Source organism: Schistocerca cancellata, chromosome 1 (assembly GCF_023864275.1).
Source record: "Schistocerca cancellata isolate TAMUIC-IGC-003103 chromosome 1, iqSchCanc2.1, whole genome shotgun sequence".
NCBI lineage: Eukaryota > Metazoa > Arthropoda > Insecta > Orthoptera > Acrididae > Schistocerca > Schistocerca cancellata.
In genome coordinates, this window is record NC_064626.1 from 538,508,092 (window position 1) to 538,534,435 (window position 26,344).

The window sequence follows — 26,344 nt, forward strand, 5'->3', positions numbered from 1 at the left end:
TAACTCTGTTATAAAGCTTTTGTATGCTGAATTACTTGGACTGATGTTGTTTCGAATTTAAGTTAAAACTATCACAAAAAGGTGAAAAGTATTACATAACATAAAATTCTATCAGTAGCCACTCTGCTGTTCATAGTATTTTTGTAAGAGCTGCATACATAACTGAATTCCAACCAACCACCACTGTTTCTCTCTAAAGCAGTACAATCTTCAATCAGTTTCTGTGGAATGTAATTCATAACCTCTTTAACCACAATTACTGTCATTAAATTACACTAATTAATTTTCAATTTTTCTAGCATAAAGCTAAGCATTTATGTCTTTATTTAATAATGTTTTGTGGAAACTGTTACAGTTCTGGGTAAAAACTGCAAGGCAATCAATACCATCATCTTGAATCCACATGTTCACCTACTTGGTGATGATGCAGCGTGCATTGCTTATGTTCGCTTGACACAGTACATGGACAAGTAAGTGCTTTCTTTTGGTAAAAGTGACAAAAATTTGTAAAATAAAAATGTGTCTCTATTTTTTCTTTGCTTGTTACTAGTAGTGGGGTAAAATCTATAATTGTTATTGTCACATTGTACATACATACAATGAAGAAAAAATCTTTAAAATTCTCATCTATGTAATGATTGAGCTAAGCTGTTCATCTCAAATGTTTCTGGAACCATTTAAGATTTTGTTTTCGCCAAGATGATCTGTAAGACAATTCTCACAAAAAACCAATAGTCTTAAGTCACAGCTACATGAAGTTAACTTTTCAAGTGGAGTTACAGCAACTTGTGCTGTCAGTATCATAGATCTCAAGGAAACAAAGACAATCAAGTTTTGCTTGTTTCACTCTTTGAAATCTAATAACTACTTTTAGAGAAGTTACTGTGTTTAGAACTTACAAGATTCTGTTTTGAACATTGAATTAATAGATGTATTATGTGAAAGATTGTAATTTCATGCTGAAATAAGGAATTACATCATGTTATATAAGGAGAAAATATAGTGTAATAGACCACTAGAATATTAGTGTAAAAAGGCCATAGATGAACTGCAGATGTCTATTCTGAATATGAAATTCAGAAATACTGAATGCTTGTTACTTTGGTAAAGGAATATGTTCCACAAACCACTAAAAGTAAGATATTCTACATTATGGAGAAAGCAGAAGGAATATAAAGGGTATAACTGAACTGTAGACACAAACATACCATGACAGATAGACCCGTCATGGATAATATTTCTGTAAATGTACAATTAATTATTATTGAAAGGACATTGAAGTGTTACACTAGGGATGAGGCTTATAAGCAAAGCAAATGAAATAGATGTTCTGGAAGTGGTTGTTTACAATCCATCTTTTAACTCTGGAGAAACGTCTAGTGCCTCTGAAATAAACCAGTCCAGCATTGTTCAAATTTTGGTGCAGACAGCTTCTATGCTTCTTATATGACACTTCACTAGCAGATAAACCAGTGGAAGCAAGAGCAGAAATACTGAACTGTATTCTCTAATGTTTCTTCACATAGGAAGTTCCAGTTGGATTACCGCAGGTTAACTCTTGCATCAAAAAAGAGTCATACAGACATTGACACTAGTGTGGTCACTAAACAGCTGAAATCACCACAGTTGAATAAGGTGTCAGTGCACAATGGAATACCTTTTAGATTCTACACAGAATTTATAACTTGGTTAGCCACCCCATTCACCATAATATTCTGTAGATCCCTTGAGCAAAAAGTGGTGCTGTTGTTTAAAGAAAACAGCAGTTACACCCGTCTGAGAAGGGTAGCAGAAGTGACCTACAAAACCACCACTCAATATCACTGACACTCATCTGTTGTAGAATCTTAGTATACTTTTTTGAGCTAAAACATAGTATGGTGCAGAGGTGGTGGATTGTGGAGGCAGAAGTGCTGGTTGGGCTTCTCTAGAAAAACTCAACTGCAAGATACAACATATTTTATCTGTCTTGGAATACAACATCAGAGTACGTGGTGCCCCTGGATACACCATCTGCTGGTGCTTAGTCCATGGGCAATGCCGATCAAGTCAGAAAGCCACAGCAGTGTGATGGCCAGTTGATGTCCATGTCATGTTTTGCTGACACTGTTTAACTCACTCAACAGCACATGCCTGACAGCACGTGCATGAGTTAGCACTATGTGGTCCTGAGCAAGGAGTGCCAGTGATGCATACATCTACTGAATTCCCATAGGTGGCCATGGCTACTGGATTAGGAGCTCATCCTGGTGTGAAGGGATGGTAGCAGCACTGCCCTGGCTGCAAACTGCTGCCCTCCAAGGCAGAAGTCTGGGCTGCTCTAATCCATAAAGGATGACTCGCAATTGTTGACTAAGTACACAGTGAGGGGCTTAGAATCGTGAGCTTGTCTGGTGGAGCAGGTTGTCCAGACCTGCATCAGCTGCTTGATGGCCCACAGCATGCTGGAAGGTGATGCGTACTTGATATCATGGAGGGCACTGCCAGAGTGCAAATAACCATGCTAGAAGCAGAGAGTATTTATAGTGATTAGTAGCACACTTGTTGTACCGTTACATTGCTTCAGACATCTACAGATCAACTCCTTGGTGTCCCAATGATGTAGAAATATACCATAAGCTGGTTTGTCTTTGTAAAGCTTTTCTGTGATGTCACCATGATCCCACAGCTTAAGGCCAGCTTCTCATTCAAATGAGCAAAAAATAGGAAAGTTTCAAAATTCTTTTTGAGACAATGAAAAGACATACAAAGGATCTGTTTGGGATTATGATTGATCACACTTTGAAATTTAGTTTGGGTTTTCAATACAAAAAAAATGGCACCCGTAATTACCTGTATGGTTGGATCAAGGGCCTGTGAGTTTGAAGTATGCAGATTCTGCACACTGTATCCCCTCAGTAGTTATCTGAAATCAAAAATGCATAACATCAGTCGATACTACATTAAATTTATGGGTGCTTATACCTAACCACAATGAAATAACCATAAATGTAATGATATGGTGCTAGCTCAAACTTTGAGCATGATTTTTGGATTTTTTCACTCTTTATGGCTTCACAAAAAATGGTTAATATTAACAAATTTCATATACAATAGGTATAAACTCCCAAGAAAAGTGTTTGCTTTCTGGAGATCAAAGTTCAAGTTCATAGGCTAAAATGTTTTTATTTTACGCTGTATGCAGTTTTGAATTATAGATAATGATTAAGGTTTTAAATAAGTGAGACAAGTAAGGTGCCCGCTATTAGTCATGCTCAGTGGGGATACTTTACATGATGACCATATGTGCTTAAAAGTGTAAAGGTAATCCTTAAATTTTATATGCCCAACCAAGTAAATTTCCTTCCATTTAATACAATCTGTGTATAGTTATTACACATCGGGACTTCATCTACATAATATTTAGTTTGATTACAATTACAGTTATCAGCTCCCAACACATGATATACAGACAGCCAATGATATACAACCTTGACTCTCTGTATGCACACGCACACGAGTTGCTATGTTCTCAGTGCAATTACATGTACAACGGTCAGTGCCGAGATAGTTGCTGCTGCCAACCGACCATGTGGTGAAGTGATGCCGGGGCTGGACTTCAGTTGAGTAGTTTTCATTCGACATGGTACCAAGGTACTATAGGTTTTAAGTTTTAATGATGATTGTGCCTTACTCTGGCATGTAATAGTAATTTTATGCTTCTGAAGAAGGCTAGATTAATCTAGCCAAAACCTGGGTAAAGACCAGAAAATTTTTGCAACTGAGGCAGATTTTCAATATATTAGTCTATCACAGTTGCTGACGGGACTGCAAAATGCTAAAAATTCTAACATTTCAAGTGTTTTAGAGCACTTGATTCCATTTTTCACACAAAATTTTTGATGCAAATTCTTTGCTTCATTTTTTTTTATAATAATCAAAAACCGCCAAGCAGACTAAAGCACATCTAATCTTTCTATCTGTCAAAAACATACGAAGTATGCTGTACACTTGGAACTGTGAACCTATGTTTGGTACAGAACAAAAAAACAACATTGATAATTGAATGTACAATGCCCAATCAATTTGAAAAGTCACCTTACTATTTGAACAGCCCTTTTATATCATACAATGGGAAGTGCCCTCTACCATGTGCTTTAGTTATTTGCAGGGTGCAGTTACAGATACCAATAGATTAATTTGCAAAAATGCATAGAATTCTGTCATTCGGTTCTGATGTAACAGGATAAGGGTGTCATTCTTTGAAGAATTCTCTTAACCAGTGAACAAATCATGAAAAGCTGAAAGTAAGAAAGACACTTTTTGAGCCATTGAGGGTATGTACTGAGTGAGGCCTGCTTAACCCTAGAGTCAGTGGAGTGAAAGTAAGTTGGTTGTGAAATTGATGGAGACTATATAATTGTTCCTTAGTTCATTGAGGAGACATCATCAGGTAACATACACGTAGAATTTCTTAGCAAATTTCTGACAAGTCTTCTAGGTGATTTACCAACTGAAATTTTATCTGTGTATGTGGTACCAACACAGTTCTCATCCAGCTATTTCCTGGCCACTTGATGGATTGTGGCAGTGTTATAAGTCATGCTGTGTATTTGCCTGAATTGATGTCACAGGACTTTTTACACTCAAAGATGATTCTGCATAAGTTACAATAACCCAAGAGAATTTAAATCATCACATTGCTGCAGGACGTTCGGGGCACTTGCAACTAGAAACCCATCTTGCTGGAGACAGTAAGAATTTTGAACACTTGTTCAATAAATGGAATTTTATGTGATTTCTTCTTCTCTTTTTTTGACAATGTAAACATTAAGTGTGTATCTTACATTAAACACATATTAACTTTTCTATTCAGGTGAAGTCATTGAAACATCCTGGTAGATTATAAATGTGCACTGTACTAGTACTTGAACCAGGAACCTTGACTTTTATGGGCAGTGTTCTTACCAGCTGAGTTTCCCATGCATGATTCATGACCCACCCACACAGCTTCATTTCTGCCGGTGGCTATCTCCTACTTTTCAAATATGCAGAAGGACTTTTGACAAGTTTGAAAACAAGGAGAGAGGTACTGGCACAAGTGAAGTTATGACAGTGGGTTGTGATCTACACCTGAATCACTCGGTTCAGTCAGTAAGAGCATTGAAAAATGAAATGTTCCAAGTTCAAGTTCCTCTGCTGCACATTTTAATTTTCAAAGATGTGTCAAAACAGTGGACTTTGTACTGCAGAGTAAAATATTAGTATGCGAAGTTATTACTTAACCCTCGAGCTGGTGTGCCATTTATCACAACATGAGCGGGTGCGCGGCACACTTTGTACACATGTATAGAATAGCTTCATTTATGTTGCCAAGATGAGTCATGTATGATCAAAATCACAGTATAATCTTAGTTTATTTAAACAAGAAGAAAATAAACTTACATAATATGAGCTACACCACTGTTTTACTAAACGAGAATGAAACAAATTTTCAGTACAACATCCTGTTGCCAAGGACAGGTGGTACAGAGACAGTAATGACCCACTTGAAGCATTAAGCAATGCAGTGGCATCAGATCCCATCCAGCTGCTTATTCGATCACTAATTGTCTCTTAGACAACTGCCTCAATGTGGCATTAGGCTGCTAGCTCATAATCAATTTTTTTTAACAATCGTAAATTTTTTCTCTCTAGCTCGCTTTGTATTTTGTATTACTGCTGCTCACTTGTTGTACATATGACAACACAAACTATCATTGTTTTACCTGAAGCAATAATTAAGGAATAGGTACAGGTCTGAAGTTATAAAACAAAAATGGAACCGTGCAAAATCATTTTATTTTTTGTTGGCTCACTTTATACACAGGCGCACCTGCTCGAGGGTTATCCATCTCTAAACATCAATTTCTTGTTTTGCAAATCCATTCTATTTCTGACATCCACATTTATTTCAAGATTCTGAAAAATCAAAACACAACTGCTACCATAGTTAACAGGTGAGTCATCCTTATATGCCATGTCATGTGCCTTCCAGTTTGTGGGCTGGTCTGACCACATGTATCAAATTGCAATTAGTATCAGTTTAAAATTATACAACTCTCAGCTATTGTGAATTTGTAATTAGACTTCCTTAGCTGCTTCAAGCTAGAGTGCCACATCAGCTGGATGCTGCAGTTTCATATGATAACATACTCCCACATAAGACACATTGAGTTGAATGTCCAAGACAGATAAGTCCCAAGTTCTAAATATTGTAATTTCTCCAAAACTTCTTGTCAGATTTTGAAAAGTCTAATGTGGTTTAATTTATGTCTTTGAAATTTTAGATGCTGGCATCATAAATGACTATAGTTCCATTTGAAAAAGCAAGTTTGGTACCAATATCTCTGTAATTAATATAGCTATGATAGGAGACTATAATACATTACTTATTGAAGATTTTCTTATGTTCAACAATATCTTAAATGGTTCTTGAAACAGCTGAAGCAAATAGGTTGGATGACTCAACTTACATAATGATTTTATAAGTAATTTTATTAATGTTATTAAGGTGCAAGTAATTATAAGTTACAGTAAATAAAATTTGGCGTGAATGGTGAATATACTGTGCTTTTAACTTAACATGTTTGACATGGCAAAGGTAGAGAATTAATTCATAAAATCAGTAGACAAATCTGGTCAAAATGTTCTCAGAAGGTGTCAGAAAACACACTGATATCTAAGAACAACAACAACTTGCTAATCTTTCAGACAAAGACTTGCTTCAGAGCTAATAAATGAGAGTGAGTCAGTAAGTAATAAGAGCTCTCACAGGTGTATAAATGTTCCACATGAAATATGTGCCATGCCTAACTAGCAGAGACATTCAAAGCTTACAAATTCCACCATTAATTAACTGTATCTGTGCCACTGCACTTATAAATACCTTCAGGAGGGAGGCATTTATGGATATGTTGTTGGCAATTAAGTGGAGAGTGGGTAGTAAGATTTTTGCATTTAAATAAAAACTCCCCGGCTGCAATTAACTGCAAAGTAGTGAAACTTCGTGGAGCAACTGTACTGTCATGAAAATAAGTGAGGTTTTGATGCTCAGACTTCCATAAATGCAGAACAGATATGTGAGACAAGTAAAGAACAGGGCAGCTAGGCACATCCATTTTGTGTGACAATGTGTGACTGCACAAAATTCAATGTTTCCAGTGGCAATGTTGAGTACATTGTGCACAACATTGCCAGAGGCAATGTTATGTACATTGTACACAAAACAATGGTCTACCACAAGAAGTTTTCTTGCTGTGTACCACAGCAACTCAGAGACGAGATTAAATCTAAGTGCATTGGGGTTGTCTCTACAGGATTTCGTGTGCTATCATGTTGTGGGTGCTCAGTTCCTGCTCTGTACCATCACACAGGACAAAACATGGGTACATCATGTGATGCCTGAGCTGCAGAAAGCGTCAATGACATGGAATTCCCCACCCCCTTTCTCCCTCAATAGAGAGTTTCAGAACAATGGCATCTGTGAAGAAAGTTATGGCAACAGTCTTTTGGAACATGCAGTGTGTGCTGCTAGTTGACTTCGTCACCCAAGGAGAGAGTGTAGATAATGATAGTTATTGTGTCATGCCTGAATCGTTGCAGAAGATGGTTCAGAGGAAATGATTGGAACTGCTTTCAAAAGGGTCATGTTGCTTGGCAATGCCCTACAACATAGGCCTTGATAACTCATGATCTGATCCAGCACTTCTAATGACTTTATCGGAATACCCTTCATGTAACCTGGATGTTGCAGCAGGAGATTGTCATCTTGTAGGGCTATTAAAGAGGTTTGTGGCCAGTCACTGCATCAGAACAACATTCAGGAGCCTGTTGTTAAATGGCTCATAGGCCTGTACATTTATTCCTTTTATGCAGGTTTCAACAGATTTCTTTATTGGTGGAAAAAACGCTAGGACAGTAATGGTGACTGTAAAAAAGAAGTACATACCGGCAACTTTGTGTATCTCCTTGATTTCCTGAGAATATCTTGCATTGCAGAGGACTTTTTACTTTAGTTTTTGAATTACACTCATATGGAGAGAGAGGGGGGAGAGATATGAGGGGGGGGGGGGGGGGGATAGTAAGACAGTTGTCTCTGGGTAGTGCAGAACATGAGGTGGGTAGAGGAACGACTAGCAGAAGAAGAAAATTATGAGAAACATTTCAAATGTGGAACATGTAAGTTTGTGTAGAGGGAGGGGACATAGCTGAGCTGCTGGAAAAATACTGAGGAAAGAGGGGAATATCCCAAGCAAGTGTAAAAGATATGGAAGATACGGGCTATCTAGGGTGGCATAGAAAAGAAACAGGAAAAGGAAGTAAGATAAGGGATTAAAGCTAAGGAGTAGATGGGAATATAGGATATGTTTTGGGGAAAGTTCCCATCAGTATAATCAAGAATGTTGCTGGATAGTTTTTCAGACTGTGACTACAATCCCTGCCTTGTTCAGAAATAGTTATATCATGTCTTCATATGTCTCTTAACTTGCTGGTAGGCATACTCCCTTCATCACTCAATACCATTATAAATAAACAAGTGAAGCATGTTCTCCACTAGTATCTCCAGTCATTTGCTAAAATGAGAAAAACTCTTCTGAAAGTGGGCCAACCAACTTCACTGCAACCACTGCCCAGGCTTCAGTGTGGGTATGGCGGTGAAACAGCTACCCATCCTTAAAATATCCAGTGCCCAACTGTGGCCAGTGACCAATTAAATCAAGCATGCTTCTCAACATAGTGTAGTTGTCTAAAACAGCTGCTTCACAAACTGTGCCATCTGGATTCCATCTCTACACAGCACAGCAGTTTATGTGAACTCTGTGGGAATAAAGTTCTTTGTTCTCATAACCCTCTTCTGCTGTTCTGCCAAGATAGTTGTTTACTTCAGTATGGCTGTAGGCTACAGCACTATCAGATAACTCTCTCTCTCTCTCTCTCTCTCTCTCTCTCTCTCTCTCTCTCTCTCTGTGTGTGTGTGTGTGTGTGTGTGTGTGTGTGTGTGTGTGGGTGGGTGGGGTGGCAGTGGCAGTAGGAAGATGACTGTTTGAAAGCTCAGTTGTTTGTCAAATTTTCTACTTACCTGTGTGCTCTTCATCATCTCTTCTTATCATTTCATTGCAGTTTTATTAAGGACTCATTTTATTCTTTCTCTGTAGATTGGAATAAAACTTATTAGCCCTTTGCTAATTTTATTTTAATGCATGTCTATAAGGTACATTACATATGTAGAATTGTGGACAGTTGGGAATGTGAGTCTCACGGGAAGCATGCAAGGGATAAGTCCCTGCAGTCGCGTTATTCATCTGTGTCCTCAGTGGCTCAGATGGATAGAGCATCTGCCATGTAAGTAGGAGATCCCAGGTTCGAGTCTCAGTCGGGGCACACATTTTCACCTGTCCACGTCGAGGTATATCAACAACACCTGTTGGCAGCTGAGGGTTTCAGTTAGTCACTATTTTAATGCATTCATTTGTACAAGTACAAGATATGAGCAAAACAGTTTACTCAATGGCCATTTGATATAATCTGTCTGATAGCCTGATCAGTCAGCATGAAGATATGCTAGACTGAGGTTGTGTTTACCATATCTGTCTCACATCAGATTTGAAACAATGCATGAACATTAAGTTCTGTTTCCACTTGCAATAAAGTACCAAAGAAACAAATTGTTGAAACTGGTGTAACTTGAAGACCGTTTACAAATATTATGAGCAGCTTAAAAGCAGAAATGAATTGGTAGAAGATGAGCAACATTTGTAATGTCCATTAACCTCAAAAGCAGAAGGAAATGTGCAAAAAGTGGAAAAAACTGTTTGCTGACACAGGCATATAACTGTCTGAGAGCTTACCAAAGAACATAGTATCTTGTATGGGCCCATACAAAGCATATGCAGACAAGACGAATGAGTGCAACATTTGTTCCCATAGTTTTGTGTGATGAACAGAAGGAAAATCGTGTGTCAGTTTGCATGCAGGTAAAGGACATCTCCATACAGACCCAGACTACTTTTCGAAAGCTATAACTGCAGATTTTTACAAGAGCATATTGCAATATTTACACAATGTACGAAGAAAGAGACCAGAAAAATGGGTCAACAATTTCCTTCTTCATCACAATGGTGTGGCATGCCACACCTTGCTTTTGATTTGAGTTTTTGGGTATGGCAAAAGTGTTCTTAACTGTTCACATCCACCTTACTCACCAGATTTGGCACCATGTGACTTCTAGCTCTCCCCAAAAATTAAAACCATGCTTAAAAGAAAAATTTTGACACCATTCCTGACAAAGAGAGGCCACAACAGGATTGCTGAACACCCTTTCACCCTTCCAAAAGAAGTCTTTCAGAAATGCTTCCAGTCATGGATTCAATAATTGCTAGCCAGGGACAGTACTCTGAAGGAGATTAAATTAAATTTCATGTAAAATTATTAATTTGTTTCTAATAAAATTAGTACCATATTTTTATCACACCTTGTATACAATAACAGAAATGCCTCTTCTTAAAATGTAGTATCTAATGTGTTGCATACATTTGTAATGACAGGCAAGGACAAGCTCATACCCAGCAGTCTGAAGAAACACGTGTGTGGCATAAGAGAGATAACAAGTGGCAGAATGTTCACTTTCATCGGTCGTCTGTGGCTGGCCACTCAGCCTTCGGCTTTGCCCATAAATAAGAACTATGCACAAATGTGAGTTTGAAGCTGGTGGCACTCACTTGCACCATCCCCAGTAAATGTTGACTGTTGGTGGCTCCAGTGTTGGCTGCTTCTTGTTCTGTGGTGTTAGTCACCTCAGCATTCTGGTGCTTTGAGGAGTATGTCAGTGGCTGCAGATTGGTGATATATTATGGGTATTCTCAAAAGAAACCCCAAAGCCCATAGATTAACTTATTTTGCAACATGTTATGTATAATAAATGAAGTGTACAGCTGCACAAGCACATGCAGGTTTAGCTGTTATTCTTAATTTACATATTTGTTAATTACAGACCTGAATATTGTAGATCTATTTAGTTTTTTAAGTGGTTATAATATTTTGATGAGCTTCCTACTTGTTGTTAGGAACTGTATTTCCAATTGCAAAATGTTACTGTAGCACTCACATATTCATCGGTTATGTAATAAGCTGACCTGACAAGCATGAATGCAAGTTGCAGCTGCTATGAAAGATATTGTTGCCAATAGTTTCATTTCCTAAGATGAAATGAAACAGTACAAATAGGTCAGGTGCTGATATGCAAGGCACATATGTTGCAAGTAACTGGCTGCTAACATTTAATGGGCTGAGGTGCAAAGTGTGCAGTTGATGTACTCCATAGTAATGTTTTCTTTTTTCTACGACTTTAGTATGATGAGAATTTTCCAGTCGGAATCTCAGCTTTACTGGCGTATACATACTATAATTATATACCTTCAGTGAAAGTAATTTTACATTGTCCTTGGCGAGGACATTCCATAAAGAGGCACCTGTGAGAGAGGATTCCTTTCATACCATTTAAATCTAAGCATTGTATCTTTTAAGTCTTGCAGTAATGCATTACAACAGAAATTGTTAACTAATAAAACTGAAAGTATTTTACAGACAACATCTGTATCAACTGCAACAGGAATGACACTGTATGGTTTTACATTTGCATGCAACATTTTTATAAGTGTTTACTGAAAATGCCAAACTTTTCTTCATGATAGCTGCATGTAATAACTTATTTCACATTTGAAAGATAAGCCATTAAAAATGAGATAGGTTTATCTTGGTGGCCAGGGCAGCTTTTTTATAGCACGAAAAGCACAGCGTGCGCTGCAGCTGCCGTTTGTGGAAGTGCATTGTCCTACTGAAAAACCGCACCACCTTCCTGTCAAGGAAATGGCAGTAGCACGCTGACACGCGACTGCGAGATGTATCGGGCACTAGTTAACCCTCTTGATTGTAATTTGGTACTGTAATTGAAACAAATATAGTAATAAACATGCTTCTAAATGTGATTGCTATTAAAGGAAATCTTTTTGGAATATTATTAAAATGGTATTGATAAGGTAAGAGTGTGCAACTGAGTTGTACGTAGCGATTAGGTGTTTGAGTACTTAGATCCTTCCCTTCTTTCCAATACCAGTCCTCAAGTTGCCTTATCCACTTATCCATCCCAGTTCACCCTAATCTCACAATACAAGATCAGTTCTATGAACTGACGAACTTAATCGTTTGGCCTAACTGTCATAATTATCTTTTTAATGATAATGTAATCTAGATTGACTCACATTATATGATAATAAAAAAAGAGTTTAAAGTTTTGCAAAACTCTTGGAAAATAAAAACTCCAGAAGCAGATAAAATTAAGACAAAAATCAAATGAGCAATTTCAGTAGTTAGCATAATACAGGAAGTGGTGACTGAATCATGTGTACTGCTCTGCATGTAGGTGGTGTTACGTTTTAAAATAGTTATAAGAAATTAAATGAAATAAAATACAGTTTTTCCCAATCATTTCCAGAATCTGTTTAGGTACAATTCTATTGTGATAATTGAAGGAATAATTGTGGTTTTAAAAACAAGGTATCATCTTATTCCATTGAATAACCAGTTTAAGCAAAAATACTCATTAATTTGGTTTTTTGTAATGAAAGTCACATTTTAAAGTTATTTGTTGAAATGCTTCTATTAATATCTGATAATTTTCATTCCTGTCTTTTCGCTAACACTGATAGAATTCTATACCCTTCCTTTGCAGCAGCCATGACTATCATTTATGATATCGATGCTATTAACTTCTGAAAGTTAGCCATTTTTATAGAAAATGGAAGTAATTTTATTGATTTCGAATTAAATAACTCATAAGCTTGCTTTTTGAAAGAAAGAAATAAGAGATTACTTCTTGTAATTTCTGCAAGGCATTTTGAAGCATTTTTATTGCCTTTGTTCACATACTTTCAATTTTTAAGAGTTTGTTGTAGATTGGGTTAATAACATCAGCTTTTTGTCTTAAGATATTTACTAAAAGTCTGAAATCATCTGCTTATTTTATTCGTATGTTGCATTATTTTATACTAGCGTGTCATTACAACATCATAAATTCTGTAGGGCAATATAACAGTTCCCATAAGAAGATAAGTAATATTTCACACTTTCATTTGCACTTTGATGTTAATATTAAATTAATGCCACCAAAAATGCTACATGCACATGTATAGATTTCTCTTTAATAATCTTGTAATAATTTCTCAAGTACAAGATCGTTTGCATTGCAGTATTCTTCCAGTATAGTATAACACTTCTAGCCCAATATTTTGTATGTTTTTATTCACTATATATAATATTGGAACAAATAATTGGTTTCCATTTAAACTAATAAGGCTATGCATTTCTGCTGGTAACACCAAATGAACTTTTGACGGTATTTATCTCCTGTGTTTGTTTAGATCTTGTGCTGTTTGTTTGAAGCAGTGCACAAGATGCAGTTTCTTATAATGCTGTTATAGAAGATATCAGTAGCCTAAAACCATGTCAGATATAGTTCTTTTTTATCTTACATCAAAGTTAACTGTTTGTGCAGTTTGCTTTGCTCTTACTTTTTCCCCTTCCTCTCACCGTAAGAGCATTCCCAAATGCTTGGAACTACTTTGGTTCCTTTTTATTTTTCTTTGCTCTTATTTTACATTTAATGTTATTTGGGTGCATTGAGCATTTAGAGATGAGGAGACCTCATAGCGTTTCAAATAAAAATGTACTGTTGGTAAGAGTGCATGAGGAGTCGATTTATATTTGTAATTAAGCAGATGTATTTTCTGAAGTTATACACAGAACTTTACTTTTTCATTTTAATTTAAAAGCATTTGAATGACAGTCATATTCAGTACAATCCTTCCTTATTTGTTTAAAATTTCTGTATTGATTACTATACTGCTCTCTTTCGATATAGATAAAGTAGACTAATTTTGTTTCTGTTATAATGTTTTGCATTTTGAAAAATCATTTGTGCCATGTCTTGCACATGTAACTGCTCGTTTATTAATTAATGTATGTTGTAATTGATTCCAAAGGGGAAAACTACAAATGAAAACGTCTTTAGCTATACTGGCACAGAAAATTCTTTGTGCACGTTGTAATAAATACTGTTTTCAGTGTACACTGTTTTTAACGTAATATTTCAAATCTCAAAAGCTACTAACTTCAGTGGTTTTTGTATTTTACTTTTAAAGTAAATATCTGTATGAAATCTCATATTGCTAATATTACTTTTATTTATTATTTCAATTTCTCAACATGAAGCACATTGTTACATTCGCTATGCTCTCTGTCATTACAAATGCCAATTAAAGGACACTATCTTCAATGTAATTACTGATTTTTGTTGTTATTATTATTGTTAACTTGTGATATTAATTTCAAAATGGGAAATTTTAATGGATGTATGGAGAATTCTAAAAAATTGTTGTAAAAAGTTAAATATACATCAAATTAAAAGACTATACAATTGAATTACATTGACTTTGACTGGTAGCTTTCTATGGCTCAGTCTATATCTACCACACAAAATATTATGTACTGAAGTTACCTAGTATGTGTGTGTAAATTGTTATAGTCAGTACAAATGTGTACAGTGTAAAATCTTTGCAAAATGGTATTTGCTCATCTAATTCTTTGTTATTGTTTTCCCTAATATGTAATGTTATTCATGTTACACAAATAATAAAATACATTTTCAGCAAACTTTTATACCATATCTGGAAAGGTGTCTATTACCCACTTGTATCAAGCAGTTCATCTTTCAACCGTGCGTTAATTTAAAAGTGTTAAAATTAAGATTGCATTTGACTGAGTGATGATTGAAACTAGGGAAGTATGAAACAATCTCCATGACATTCATATTTCTGTGACACTTTAAATATTAATTGTATGGTGTAGTGAAGAAAGATTTCCATTTGCTAAAAATGGTGTTTATACTAATATTGTAATTTTAATCTTAAGTTTACTGTACTTTTTATTATTTATTTATTTGTGGTGCCAGCAATTCATTCAAAGTGTTGAACTTCGTAACTAAAACCATCATTTGCAACCAATCAGCAGACAGTGATGTGTTACCACTTAACAAAATTCTTAATTGGTAGGCATACGGGAATCAGTATTAATTCTACATGTCAGTTGTATTTTGAAACTCATTAAAGCTTACCAGTGGACATTTTGAAAAAAATGCTATCTGTTGTATGAGAAAAGACTTAAAGGAAGTGTTTAACCTTCGCTTTCTCACAGCTGAAATGCATCTCTCTCTCTCTCTCTCTCTCTCTCTCTCTCTCTCTCACTCACACACACACACACACACACACACACACACACAGATATATGCACTTTTTCCTGATTATCAGTCACAGAATAGTGTAACTCTTCTTTTTTTTAACTGTTCAACCTAACATTATGTTAACATACCTCTCTGCTGGTAACACTATTTCTCTTGGGTCACAGCCTCAGAATTGAGTACCTTTTGTGTGTGTGTGTGTGTGTGTGTGTGTGTGTGTGTGTGTGTTTTCCACAGTTCAGCATTGTAATATTATGTTTACATATTTCTCTGTCAGTAACACTACTTCTCTTTTCTCATACATTCCACCCAAGACTTTTTTAATATTGTATGAAAATATGTTGCTTAGTCAGAGGTAGACTTCTGCTGTCTCAGGTGAAGTTCCTGTTGTGACATACTCCGTACTCACTATGAAATTATTTTATGTAAACATTCTAAAATGAAAAAAGTACTTGTCATAGACAGTTAATGTAATCAGAATTCTTCATAGTAATTCATGGAGCCATAGTGAAATAGCTGTTGTGAAAAATTTGATCTGTGATTGTCAAATGCAATCTTAAAAAAAGAAAGAAATCAAAATTTAGAATTTATCATATTAACAAAAATATTGAAAGAAAATTTATTTTACATGTTACTAATGTGTGGACTAAGACCATTAAAAGTTCATTGATAGTACTCCACACATTATATGGTATGTAGAAAATGCACAAAATATGTTCTTGAATAATACAGTTAAATATATCACACACATTGTCAGTCAATGTATATAAAAGATATCATATGTATTTGTTTATCTGTTACTGTTGAATGATTATTTTTATCTGGATGCAATTTTCTGCTAAATGATAACATTTGTAGTTTCAATATTATTAAGAAGGAATTAATATATAACTATTGTCCTCATTTGCTTTATATGAAAGTTATGAATGAAGTTGAAAGATAGATCTCATGATATTTGATACCAACAATGTTGACATTTTCTGTCTGTCTGTCTCTAGAAACAACATTTATCCCCTTTCACTATAACTTTCCTTACAGAAATAAAATAAAAAATGGAAATTATGAGTCTGGTAAGATTACCTGCCTTTAGAGGTAGTAGCTTCCTATTGTTCATGTTGAATCATGTAAGGAATTTTATAAAAATATGAATAAAAAATGATTTACCTCATATATGTGAAGATATTCAGTGAATAAAATCCTTATTATGTGAAACAGTAAATATTTGGAGACATTTACACAAAAAATTGTTGTACAGCAGTTATTGTGACCAAAGTCACCAAATTTGGTAAAAATCATTGTTTTCTTTAACATATGATATGTACTTACCACCTATGTAAGCAGTGACTAGTTGTAAATACTTCCAGCTTTCAGAAGATTTCATTGTAAAACTCTGCCATATATTGTGACAAAGTATTCATTTAAGCTTCGATTGACTGCAGTTCCATAGGATGATTGGTGTCAGAAAATAAGGGGAAACTTGTGTCTGACCCACTCCCTATACCTTCTTCCTCCAGCCCCCTGCCTTCACATACATACATGACTGAACAGATAAAGTATTTTTCTCTGTAACTTATAATGGTATAGAGGGTGAGAACTGTAGAGAAAGACAGAGATTGGAATACATCCAGCAAATAATTGAGAATGTAGGTTGTAAATGCTACTCTGAGATGAGAGGTTGACACAGGAGAGGAATTTGTGGAGGACCACATCAAACCAATCAGAAGACTGAGACCCAAAAAAACTTGTGAAATAATAAGTGAAAGAAATGCTTATTTGGAGAGCAAATGTAAGAATTGCTACTCTTTCAGTTAACGTTTGAGCCTCTCTCTCTCTCTCTCTCTCTCTCTCTCTCTCTCTCTCTCTCTCTCTCTCTCTCTGTGTGTGTGTGTGTGTGTGTGTGTGTGTGTGTGTGTGTGAGGGCGGGCGGGCATGCATGCATGTGTGTGTGTGCGCCCGCATTCATTCCTAATAGAAAAAGAGCAAGAACTTGGAAGTTAGTATTAATTGTGTGCTACACACACACCAATCATCTACAGGTAAGTGGTTGCTTTTCCCTCACTCCACATTTGAACATAGTTTGTTTAGTTATCTTCCAGAGAGCTACAGCAACAAGTTACAATGTTATACACAGAACTTTTTTTATAATTTAACTGATGTATTTAAACCAACTGTGCAAATCACTTTAAATCAGACTTCTAGAAATTTTAATTAGGGAGCTAGAAATGTTCAAAGTTTTAGTGGTGGATGCAATATGTTGTACATACTTGGCTGTGTTCAGATGGATATTCTGGTGGTGGAATGCTCATTTAAATTAAGTGTTTGAACAACTGGCCATTTTTCTGAATGCACATTTCAAGTTGTAAAGTTGCTGGTGGTACAGAGCAACAAGCTTTCTCGATGCACTGTATGATCTAGCATATGGATAATGGAACATATCCTTGCACTGTTGTATACAAAGCAGGTTGTAATTCACAAAAATGTGTGACTGATCTGCCACAGATGTGGAATAAACATGCCATACACATCCAATGAGTATAGTCAGTGAATGCTCCCTTGATGCCAATAAAGCAGCCATGGTTTCTGCTGGAAGATATCCCAGTGAAGGAGCTCTGTCAGCCCTTACGATGTCATGACTGAACAACAGCTTTGAGAAACAAGTAGTCTGAGAAGACTTCCAAGAAATGAGGATATGGAAGTGTTTGTTTTAACTGAAATACACCTTGATTTGCTTGTCAACTTACAAGAAGTTGCTGCACTTACTAGTATCAGTCTAGCAAGCATACACAAAAAGTGCATATTACCTGCCTAGTATAGAGCAGTTGTGGGCAGCTCAAAGCACTGCAGAGAATATCCCCCTGTTACCTAATGGGGCAGAAAACAATGGAAGGTGGGTGGTAGGACTGAACGCAGCAGATAGTGCCGCCTGCCTTGCCAGACTGAATGACATATTTTTCGCCCGATTCAGCATGACAAGAGGCTTGTGCTATACACTCACAAAACAGAGATGCACACACATCTGCTACTCTGCACTCTTTATCAACTAGTTTGAGAGAAACTGTTTGCTAAAAACAATTGATTATTTCATTGCTTACACCCTTATGTCAGTTTCATGATAAGCTATATGTCTTCATACAGTTATTGCGGTATTTCAGAATCAAATAAACTGCAGTATGAAATTGAATAGTTTGCAATGTAAAACAGTAGATGCTATGAGTTTTTTTGTTTTAAAGTGGGAGGGATTTTGTATCTACCTCAAATCTCGAGAAAATCGATTTTATATAGCACACTCATTTCTGCTCACATACACAAACATTGCAGCGAAAGTGAATCATTCGTAAAATCTATCGTATTTCATAAATGTATTAACGAAATTATTGATAATATAATTTAAATGGACAGATAAAAAACTGTGCTCATAAAGTGGCTGCAGGGGACACACACACACACACACACACACACACACACACACAAAGGATTGAACTTTTATAAGCTTTCAGAGCCAGTGGCTCCTTCTTCTGGCAGACGAGTGAAGGGGAAGGAAGAAAGGTAAAGGAAAAAGACTGGAGAGGTTTAGGGAAAGGGATACAGTTCAGAAAAGTCCCTCCCGGGTCAGGGGAGACTTTGTAACGATTCATGTAGAATGTTACTTAACTTAAGTTTCTTCTGTCTAGTCCATTGTTGAATGAATACGAAATTTTCATGCTTCACAAAATTTATTCACATTAATTGACATCCGAACTGCACACTTGTCATGTAAACAAAACACAGACAGACTTTACTGATCTCTTTGACTTCCAAAACTAACTTCAAAACTGATTCCTCGCAGCACCACTGCATCGCTTTATGTAGAACTTTAACAATTACTTCCAAAATAAAGCATTATTAATTTTGCACAATTGTGATGTTATAATTAAAATTTACAAAATGTAAAGAAACTGATGTTACAGCCGAATAAGGTATAAAATACAATATTCAGTGACAATCTTTTATAGTAATATCGTTATTTTTCCATAATAAAATCATTCTGAACTTTAATTACAATAATGTCTCTCATATTATTTTAGTTACATAATTAGTTACAGTTTGGATTTGGTTACTAACATGTAATAATAGTACAGAGTTCATGCTTTATCCAATTACATACCTGAAATGCACAAATAAGGCCTCAATTTCTGGAAATTGGAAAACTGTGAGATTTAAACAATTGGAGACTTAATTAGAAATGTAATTACAAAGAATATTAATTACAGAGGATGACATAAAAATAGATAACAAATGAAAATACATTGGTTGGTAATAACTTCTAAGATGTTTCTCAAGATAGTGAGGTCTTCTGTTTCAGGATTTTTAGTTTACCATTTTGTTAATTAGAAGCATTGATTTTTCATGCTAATATATCTGCAGTCTCTAGTTATTTATTTCTAAGGACTTATTACTTCAATTTCTTGATTAGTACTCAATTTAGTATATGTACTCACTATTATCAATGACAACAATCCACCGACAATTACGACACCGCATACTCAATTGTCCAATAACTATCTGGATGCATGTAAAAAAAAAAAATAAATAAATAAAAAGGTGGTATCAGACATTTCATATGAATTTTGGGGAAGAAGGCTGTATCGTTATAACCCCCCCCCCCCAGCCACTCTTAAAAGTATTACTTGTATGAATGGCTGCTAAATACGTACGTCCAATCATTTTTTCACATTGCACAACTTAAGGAGTTGGCAGCTCACAATCATCAATCCTTTTGTACTGTCCATCTTGTGTCTGCAACCCCTCTTTTTCTGGCAGTCTCTATGCTGCAATAGCACAGTCCACTATTAGTTTCACAGTTTTTTAATTTATACTTCCAGTTCAGATAAGGATCTAGGATACAGTTCTCTAGGTAGGAACAGCGATGAACCCATTACTCAAGATACTCGTGTAGGCCACAATTAAGGTCACATCAGATATGAATATATCAAAAACATTCACATATTCCCCTATACTATCACCATATTTACAAACAAAATCACACAAAATTAAGCATCTCTAAACTGTAAAGATGTAACTATATACAGATTAATGTCAATGAACCAAAAATTAATTATGTATGTATCCTTTCTTTTTGATTAATATTTCAGTATACATTATATTTGACCCCCCCCCCCCCCCAGATCTCATTTAACTCTTTATCATAGCAAACAAACTCACAGACAGCTCATCATCACACCATTTTGTAATAACAAACTTTCCACAAAATGTCTTTTTTCACAGTGAAACTTGTCCATTTAGCAACACACATACATCTTTACCATTGTCCACTTGTTCATCTCATTAGCAAATTCATAAACACATGACCATGCATGCAATTCTCAAAGAAGAACCACAAATCAAATACATGCTCTCCAGACTATAACTACAATAACTGGTCAATCACTATTGTAGGAAAGTCATATTTAGTACACAGTTTATATTTTCAAATTATTCCTCAAATAATGTCACTCAACAGTCATATTATTATTATTATTATTATTATTATTATTATTATTATTTTCGATTATTCCCATTTAAGAGATCGTTTGAACTTGAATTCCTTGATGATGATTGTTTATGTTTTTTCTGAGCCCAAATTTTCTTCATGTGTTCACTGTGTTGTTTCTTTCGCTCCACTGTCCATTTGCATCCTGGTCTCTTCTGTGTTGTGGTGTCAAATTTACGTTTTTTGATGATGTTCCTGAATTCAGTTCTATTTTCTGCATCGTTTACTGTTATGTGTGCTTGTCTGAGGTCCTCTTCAACTTCTTTTATCCATTTTGTTTTTCCCCTGCCTGAGTTGATGACTTTAAGAATTCGCTTTGAAATTCTGTTTTCATTCATCCTGTGGATATGTCCATAGAACTGCATTCTTCTTTTCCTTATTGTATCTGTAATCTTGTCTGTGTATTTATATAATTCTGATGTTGGTCTCTTCTTCCAGATTCCTTGCTCTTGTATCGGGCCAAAAATTTTCCTGAGAATTTTCCTTTCTTGTTTCTCTATTTTTAGTTTGCCCACCTATTTGTGTTGTTTCAGATGCATACAGTGCCTCCGGAAGTACGACAGTGTTGTAGTGCCTCAATTTTGCGTTAATGGATATGGACTTTTTGTTATAATAGTTCCACTTGAGTTTATATGCTTTCTGTAGTTTTTTTATTCTTTCCTCATTGGCCTTTAGGTTGATCCCTGATGACTGGATGATTTCTCCCAGGTACTTAAAATGTGGTACTTGTACGATTTTCCCATGGGTTGTCACAATAGGCAATTTGTCTTGTGGCACTCTTTCTATGTACTGGGTTTTCTCATATGAGATTTGCAGGCCAGTTCTTTGTGCAATTTCGTGTAACTTCTCTATGGCGTTAGTGGCTTCTTTTCTATTATTTGTGAGGATTGCAAGGTCATCAGCAAAAGCTAAACACTTCACATTGAATCTATTATCTTTTCTAATGCCAATTTGGATTCCTTTGACTTCTTTTTCCCATGTCCTGATAATTTTTTCAAGAATGATATTAAAGAGTAATGGTGAAAGTCTGTCACCCTGTCGCACTCCTGTTTGGATTTCAAATGGTTCCGAGATATCCCCCATAAATTTAACCTTGGAGACTGTGTCAGTTAATGTTTCCCGAATGATTGCTCTTGTCTTTCTGTCAATGCTGAATTCTTCCAGCATCTTGCAGAGCGCTACTCTGTCTATTGAGTTGTAGGCCTTTTTAAACTCTACAAAAGTAACCACTGCATTTCGGGTGTTTCTCATCTGGAGAATCATTTTCAGATTCCAGATATGCTCTATGCATGATCGTCCCTTGCAAAAACAAGCCGATTTGTGGGTCAGCTTGTTCTTCTAATCTATTCATGAGAACTTTTGATATGATTTTATATGTGACAGGTTCGAGTGAGATACCCCTGTAATTATTTGGTTCAGTTTTGTCCCCTTTTTTGTGGAGTGGATGGATGAGTGCGCATTTCCATTCAGAAGGGATCTGTTCTGTTTCCCAAGTGTTTAATATGATTTTGTGAATTTTTCCTGTTAATCTTTCATCATTTAGTTTCCGTAGTTCTGCAATAATTCCATCTTCTCCTGGGGCTCTATTGTTTTTCAGTGTCTTGATAATTTCTACTATTTCGTTGATGGTTGGCAGTTTAGCATCAGGATTTGGTGTAGACATCATATTACATACAGAAAACTTATACTAAATAGAATGTACAGTATTTTCAGTAAGAGATAACTTCAATACAGGTTTATAGATGAGTAAAAAATGTAGCATCCTAAAACAAAAAGAAGAAAAATGGAATGCTACATAGCTCGGAGACCTAGTGCTCACCATGCACTTGACACGAAGAAGTGTTCTCCTGAGGGCATTTACATCATCTTAATTTTTCTTGCTGTTTGACACTCCATATGGTTTGATAAAAAATGGTACGTGAGGTTTTAGATTAAGTCTATATTCATAGTTTTTCACTTTTCAGGTTTCTCACGAAACACATCACTGTATTCCCACAACAAACTACCTAATTGATCTACCTGTTCTTCATATAGACTTCCAGCTTCTTTTAGTTTGGTGGCCACTAATTCAGCATACTTGTCTTCACTGCATTATTCTTCATTGTCTCCCTCGTTAATGTCAATATTTTCATTTACACCATTCTTGTCTGCACAATTTCTCTTGTTGTTATTGTGATCTTCAGTCCAGAGACTGGTTTGCTGCAGCTCTCCATGCTACTCTATCCTGTGCAAGCGTCTTCACCTCCCAGTACCTACTGCAACCTACATCCTTCTGAATCAGTTTAGTGCATTCATCTCTTGGTCTCCCTCTACAATTTGTACCCTCCGCGCTGCCCTACAATACTAAATTGGTGATCCCTTGATGCCTCGGAATATGTCCTATCAACTGATCCATTCTTCTAGTCAAGTTGTGCCACAAATTTCTCTTCTCCCCAATTCTATTCAGTACCTCCTCATTAGTTATGTGATCTACCCATCTAATCTTCAGCATCCTTCTGTAGCACCACATTTCGAAAGCTTCTTTTCTCTTTTTGTCTAAACTATTTATCATAGACGTTTCACTTCCATACATGGCTACACTCCATACAAATACTTTCAGAAACAACTTCCTGACACTTAAATCTATACTCAATGTTAACAAATTTCTCTTCTTCAGAAACGCTTTCCTTGCCATTGCCAGTCTACATTTTATATCTTCTCTACTCCGACCATCCTCACTTATTTTTCTCCCCAAATAGCAAAACTCATTTACTACTTTAAGCATCTCATTTCCTAATCTAATACCCTCAGCATCACCCGGCTTATTTCGACTACATTCCATTATCCTCGTTTTGCTTTTGTTGATGTTCATCTTATATCCTCCTTTCAAGACACTATCCATTTTGTTCAGCTGCTCTTCCAGGTCCTGTGCTGTCTCTGACAGAATTACAATGTCATCAGCAAACCTCAAAGTTTTTATTTCTTCTCCATGGATTTCAATTCCTACTCTGAATTTTTCTTTTGTTTCCTTTACTGCTTGCTCAATATATAGATTGAATAACATCGGAGATAGGCTACAATCCTGTCTCACTTCCTTCCCAACCACTGCTTCCCTTTCATGCCTCTCGACTCTTATAACTGCCATCTGGTTTCTGTACAAATTGTACAGAGCCTTTCGCTCCCTGTATTTTACCCCTGCCACCTTCAGAATTTGAAAGAGAGTATTCCAGTCAACATTACCAAAAGCTTTCTCTAAGTCTACAAATGCTATAAATGTAGGTTTGCCTTTACTTAATCTATTTTCTAAGATAAGTCATAGGGTCAGTATTGCCTCACGTGTTCCAACATTTCTACGGAATCCAAAATGATCTTCCCCAAGGTCGGCTTCTACCAGTTTTTCCATTCGTCTGTAAAGAATTCATGTTAGTATTTTGCAGCTATGGCTTATTAAACTGATAGTTTGGTATTTTTCACATCTGCATTCTTTGGGATTGGAATTATTATTTTCTTCTTGAAGTCTGAGGGTATTTCGCCTGTCTCATACATCTTGCTCACCAGATGGTAGAGTTTTGTCAGGGCTGGCTCTCCCAAGGCTGTAAGTAGTTCTAATGGAATGTTGTCTACTCACGGGGTCTTGTTTCGACTTAAATCTTTCAGTGCTCTGTCAAACTCTTCACGCAGTATCATATCTCCCATTTCATCTTCATCTACATCCTCTTCCATTTCCATAATATTGTCCTCAAGAACATCGCCCTTGTATAGACCCTCTATATACTCCTTCCATCTTTCTGCTTTCCCTTCTTTGCTTGGAACTGGATTTCCATCTGAGATCTTGATATTCATGCAAGTGGTTCTCTTCTCTCCAAAGGTCTCTTTAATTTTCCTGTAGGCAGTATCTATCTTACCCCTAGATATATACACCTCTACATTCTTACATTTGTCCTCTAGCCATCCCTGTTTAGCCATTTTGCACTTCCTGTCGATCTCATTTTTGAGACATTTGTATTCCTTTTTCCCTGCTTCATTTACTGCATTTTTATATTTTCTCCTTTCATCAATTAAATTCAGTATGTCTTCTATTACCCAAGGATTTCTATTAGCCCTCATCTTTTTACCTACTTGATCCTCTGCTGTCTTCACTATTTCATCTCTCAAAGCTATCCATACTTCTTCTACTGTATTTCTTTCCCCCATTCTTGTCAATCGTTCCCTAATGCTCTCCCTGATGCTCTCCCTGAAACTCTCTACAACCTCTGGTTCTGCTGTTTATCCAGGTCCCATCTCCTTAAATTCCCACCTTTTTGGAGTTTCTTTAGTTTTAATCTACAGTTCATAGCCAATAGATTATGGTCAGAGTCCACATCTACCCCTGGAAATGTTTTACAATTTAAAAACTGGTTCCTAAACCTTTGTCTTACCATTACATAATCTATCTGAAACCGATCAGTATCTCCAGGGTTCTTCCATGTATACAGTCTTCTTTTATGATTCTTGAACCAAGTGTTAGCTATGATTAAGTTATGCTCTGTGCAAAATTCTACCATGCGGCTTCCTCTTTCATTCCTTACCCCCATTCTATATTCACCTACTATGTTTCCTTCTCTTCCTTTTCCTACTATCAAATTCCAGTCACCCATGGCTATTAAATTTTCGTCTCCCTTCGCTATCTGAATAATTTCTTTTATCTCATCATACATTTCATCAATCTCTTCATCTTCTGCAGAGCTAGTCGGCATATAAACTTGTCCTACTGTGGTAGGTGTGGGCTTCATGTCTATCTTGGCCACAATAATGCGTTCACTATGCTGTTTGTAGTAGCTTACCCGCATTCCTATTTTCCTATCCATTATTAAACCTACTCCTGCATTACCCCTATTTGACTTTGTGTTTATAACCCTGTAGTCACCTGACCAGAAGTCTTGTTCCTCCTGCCACCAAACTTCACTAATTCCCACTATATCTAACTTTAACCTATCCATTTCCCTTTTTTAAATTTTCTTACCTACCTGCCTGATTAAGGGATCTGACATTACATGCTCTGACCCGTAGAACGCCAGTTTTCTTTCTCCTGATAACGACGTCCTCCTGAGTATTCCCCACCTGGAGTTCCAAATGGGGGACTATTTTACCTCTGGAATATTTTACCCAAGAGGACGCCATCATCATTTAACCATACAGTAAAACTGCGTGCCCTCGGGGAAAATTAAAGCTGTACTTTCCCCTTGCTTTCAGCCGTTTGCAGTACCAGCACAGCAAGGCTGTTTTGGTTAGTGTCACAAGGCCAGATCAGTCAGTCATCCAGACTGTTGCCCCTGCAACTATTGAATAGGCTGCTGGCCCTCTTCAGGAACCACACGTTTGTCTGGCCTCTGAACAGATACCCCTCCGTCTGTATCGTTGAGGCATGCAAGCCTCCCCACCAATGGCAAGGTCCATGGTTCATGGGGGGCAATTTCTCTTACTTGTCTTAATTTTACTTAGAGCTACATCAGATGACTGCTTGATGTCATGTCCCTCTCTTACAC

At 36.3% G+C, this 26,344-nt stretch overlaps 1 protein-coding gene across 16 annotated transcripts in view; it reads left to right on the forward strand.

The window, feature by feature from the left end:
- Positions 1–11,767, forward strand: part of LOC126179628 (calcium/calmodulin-dependent protein kinase type II alpha chain) — a 1,032,354-nt gene extending 1,020,587 nt beyond the window's left edge. For all 16 annotated transcript variants that reach the window (XM_049924622.1, XM_049924624.1, XM_049924625.1 and 13 more), the window contains 2 exons: positions 356–470; positions 10,566–11,767. In XM_049924622.1, coding sequence (XP_049780579.1) covers positions 356–470; positions 10,566–10,698 — 248 coding nt within the window. In that variant the 3' untranslated portion in view covers positions 10,699–11,767. The remainder of the gene's footprint in view (positions 1–355; positions 471–10,565) is intronic.
- Positions 11,768–26,344: the final 14,577 nt, after the last annotated feature.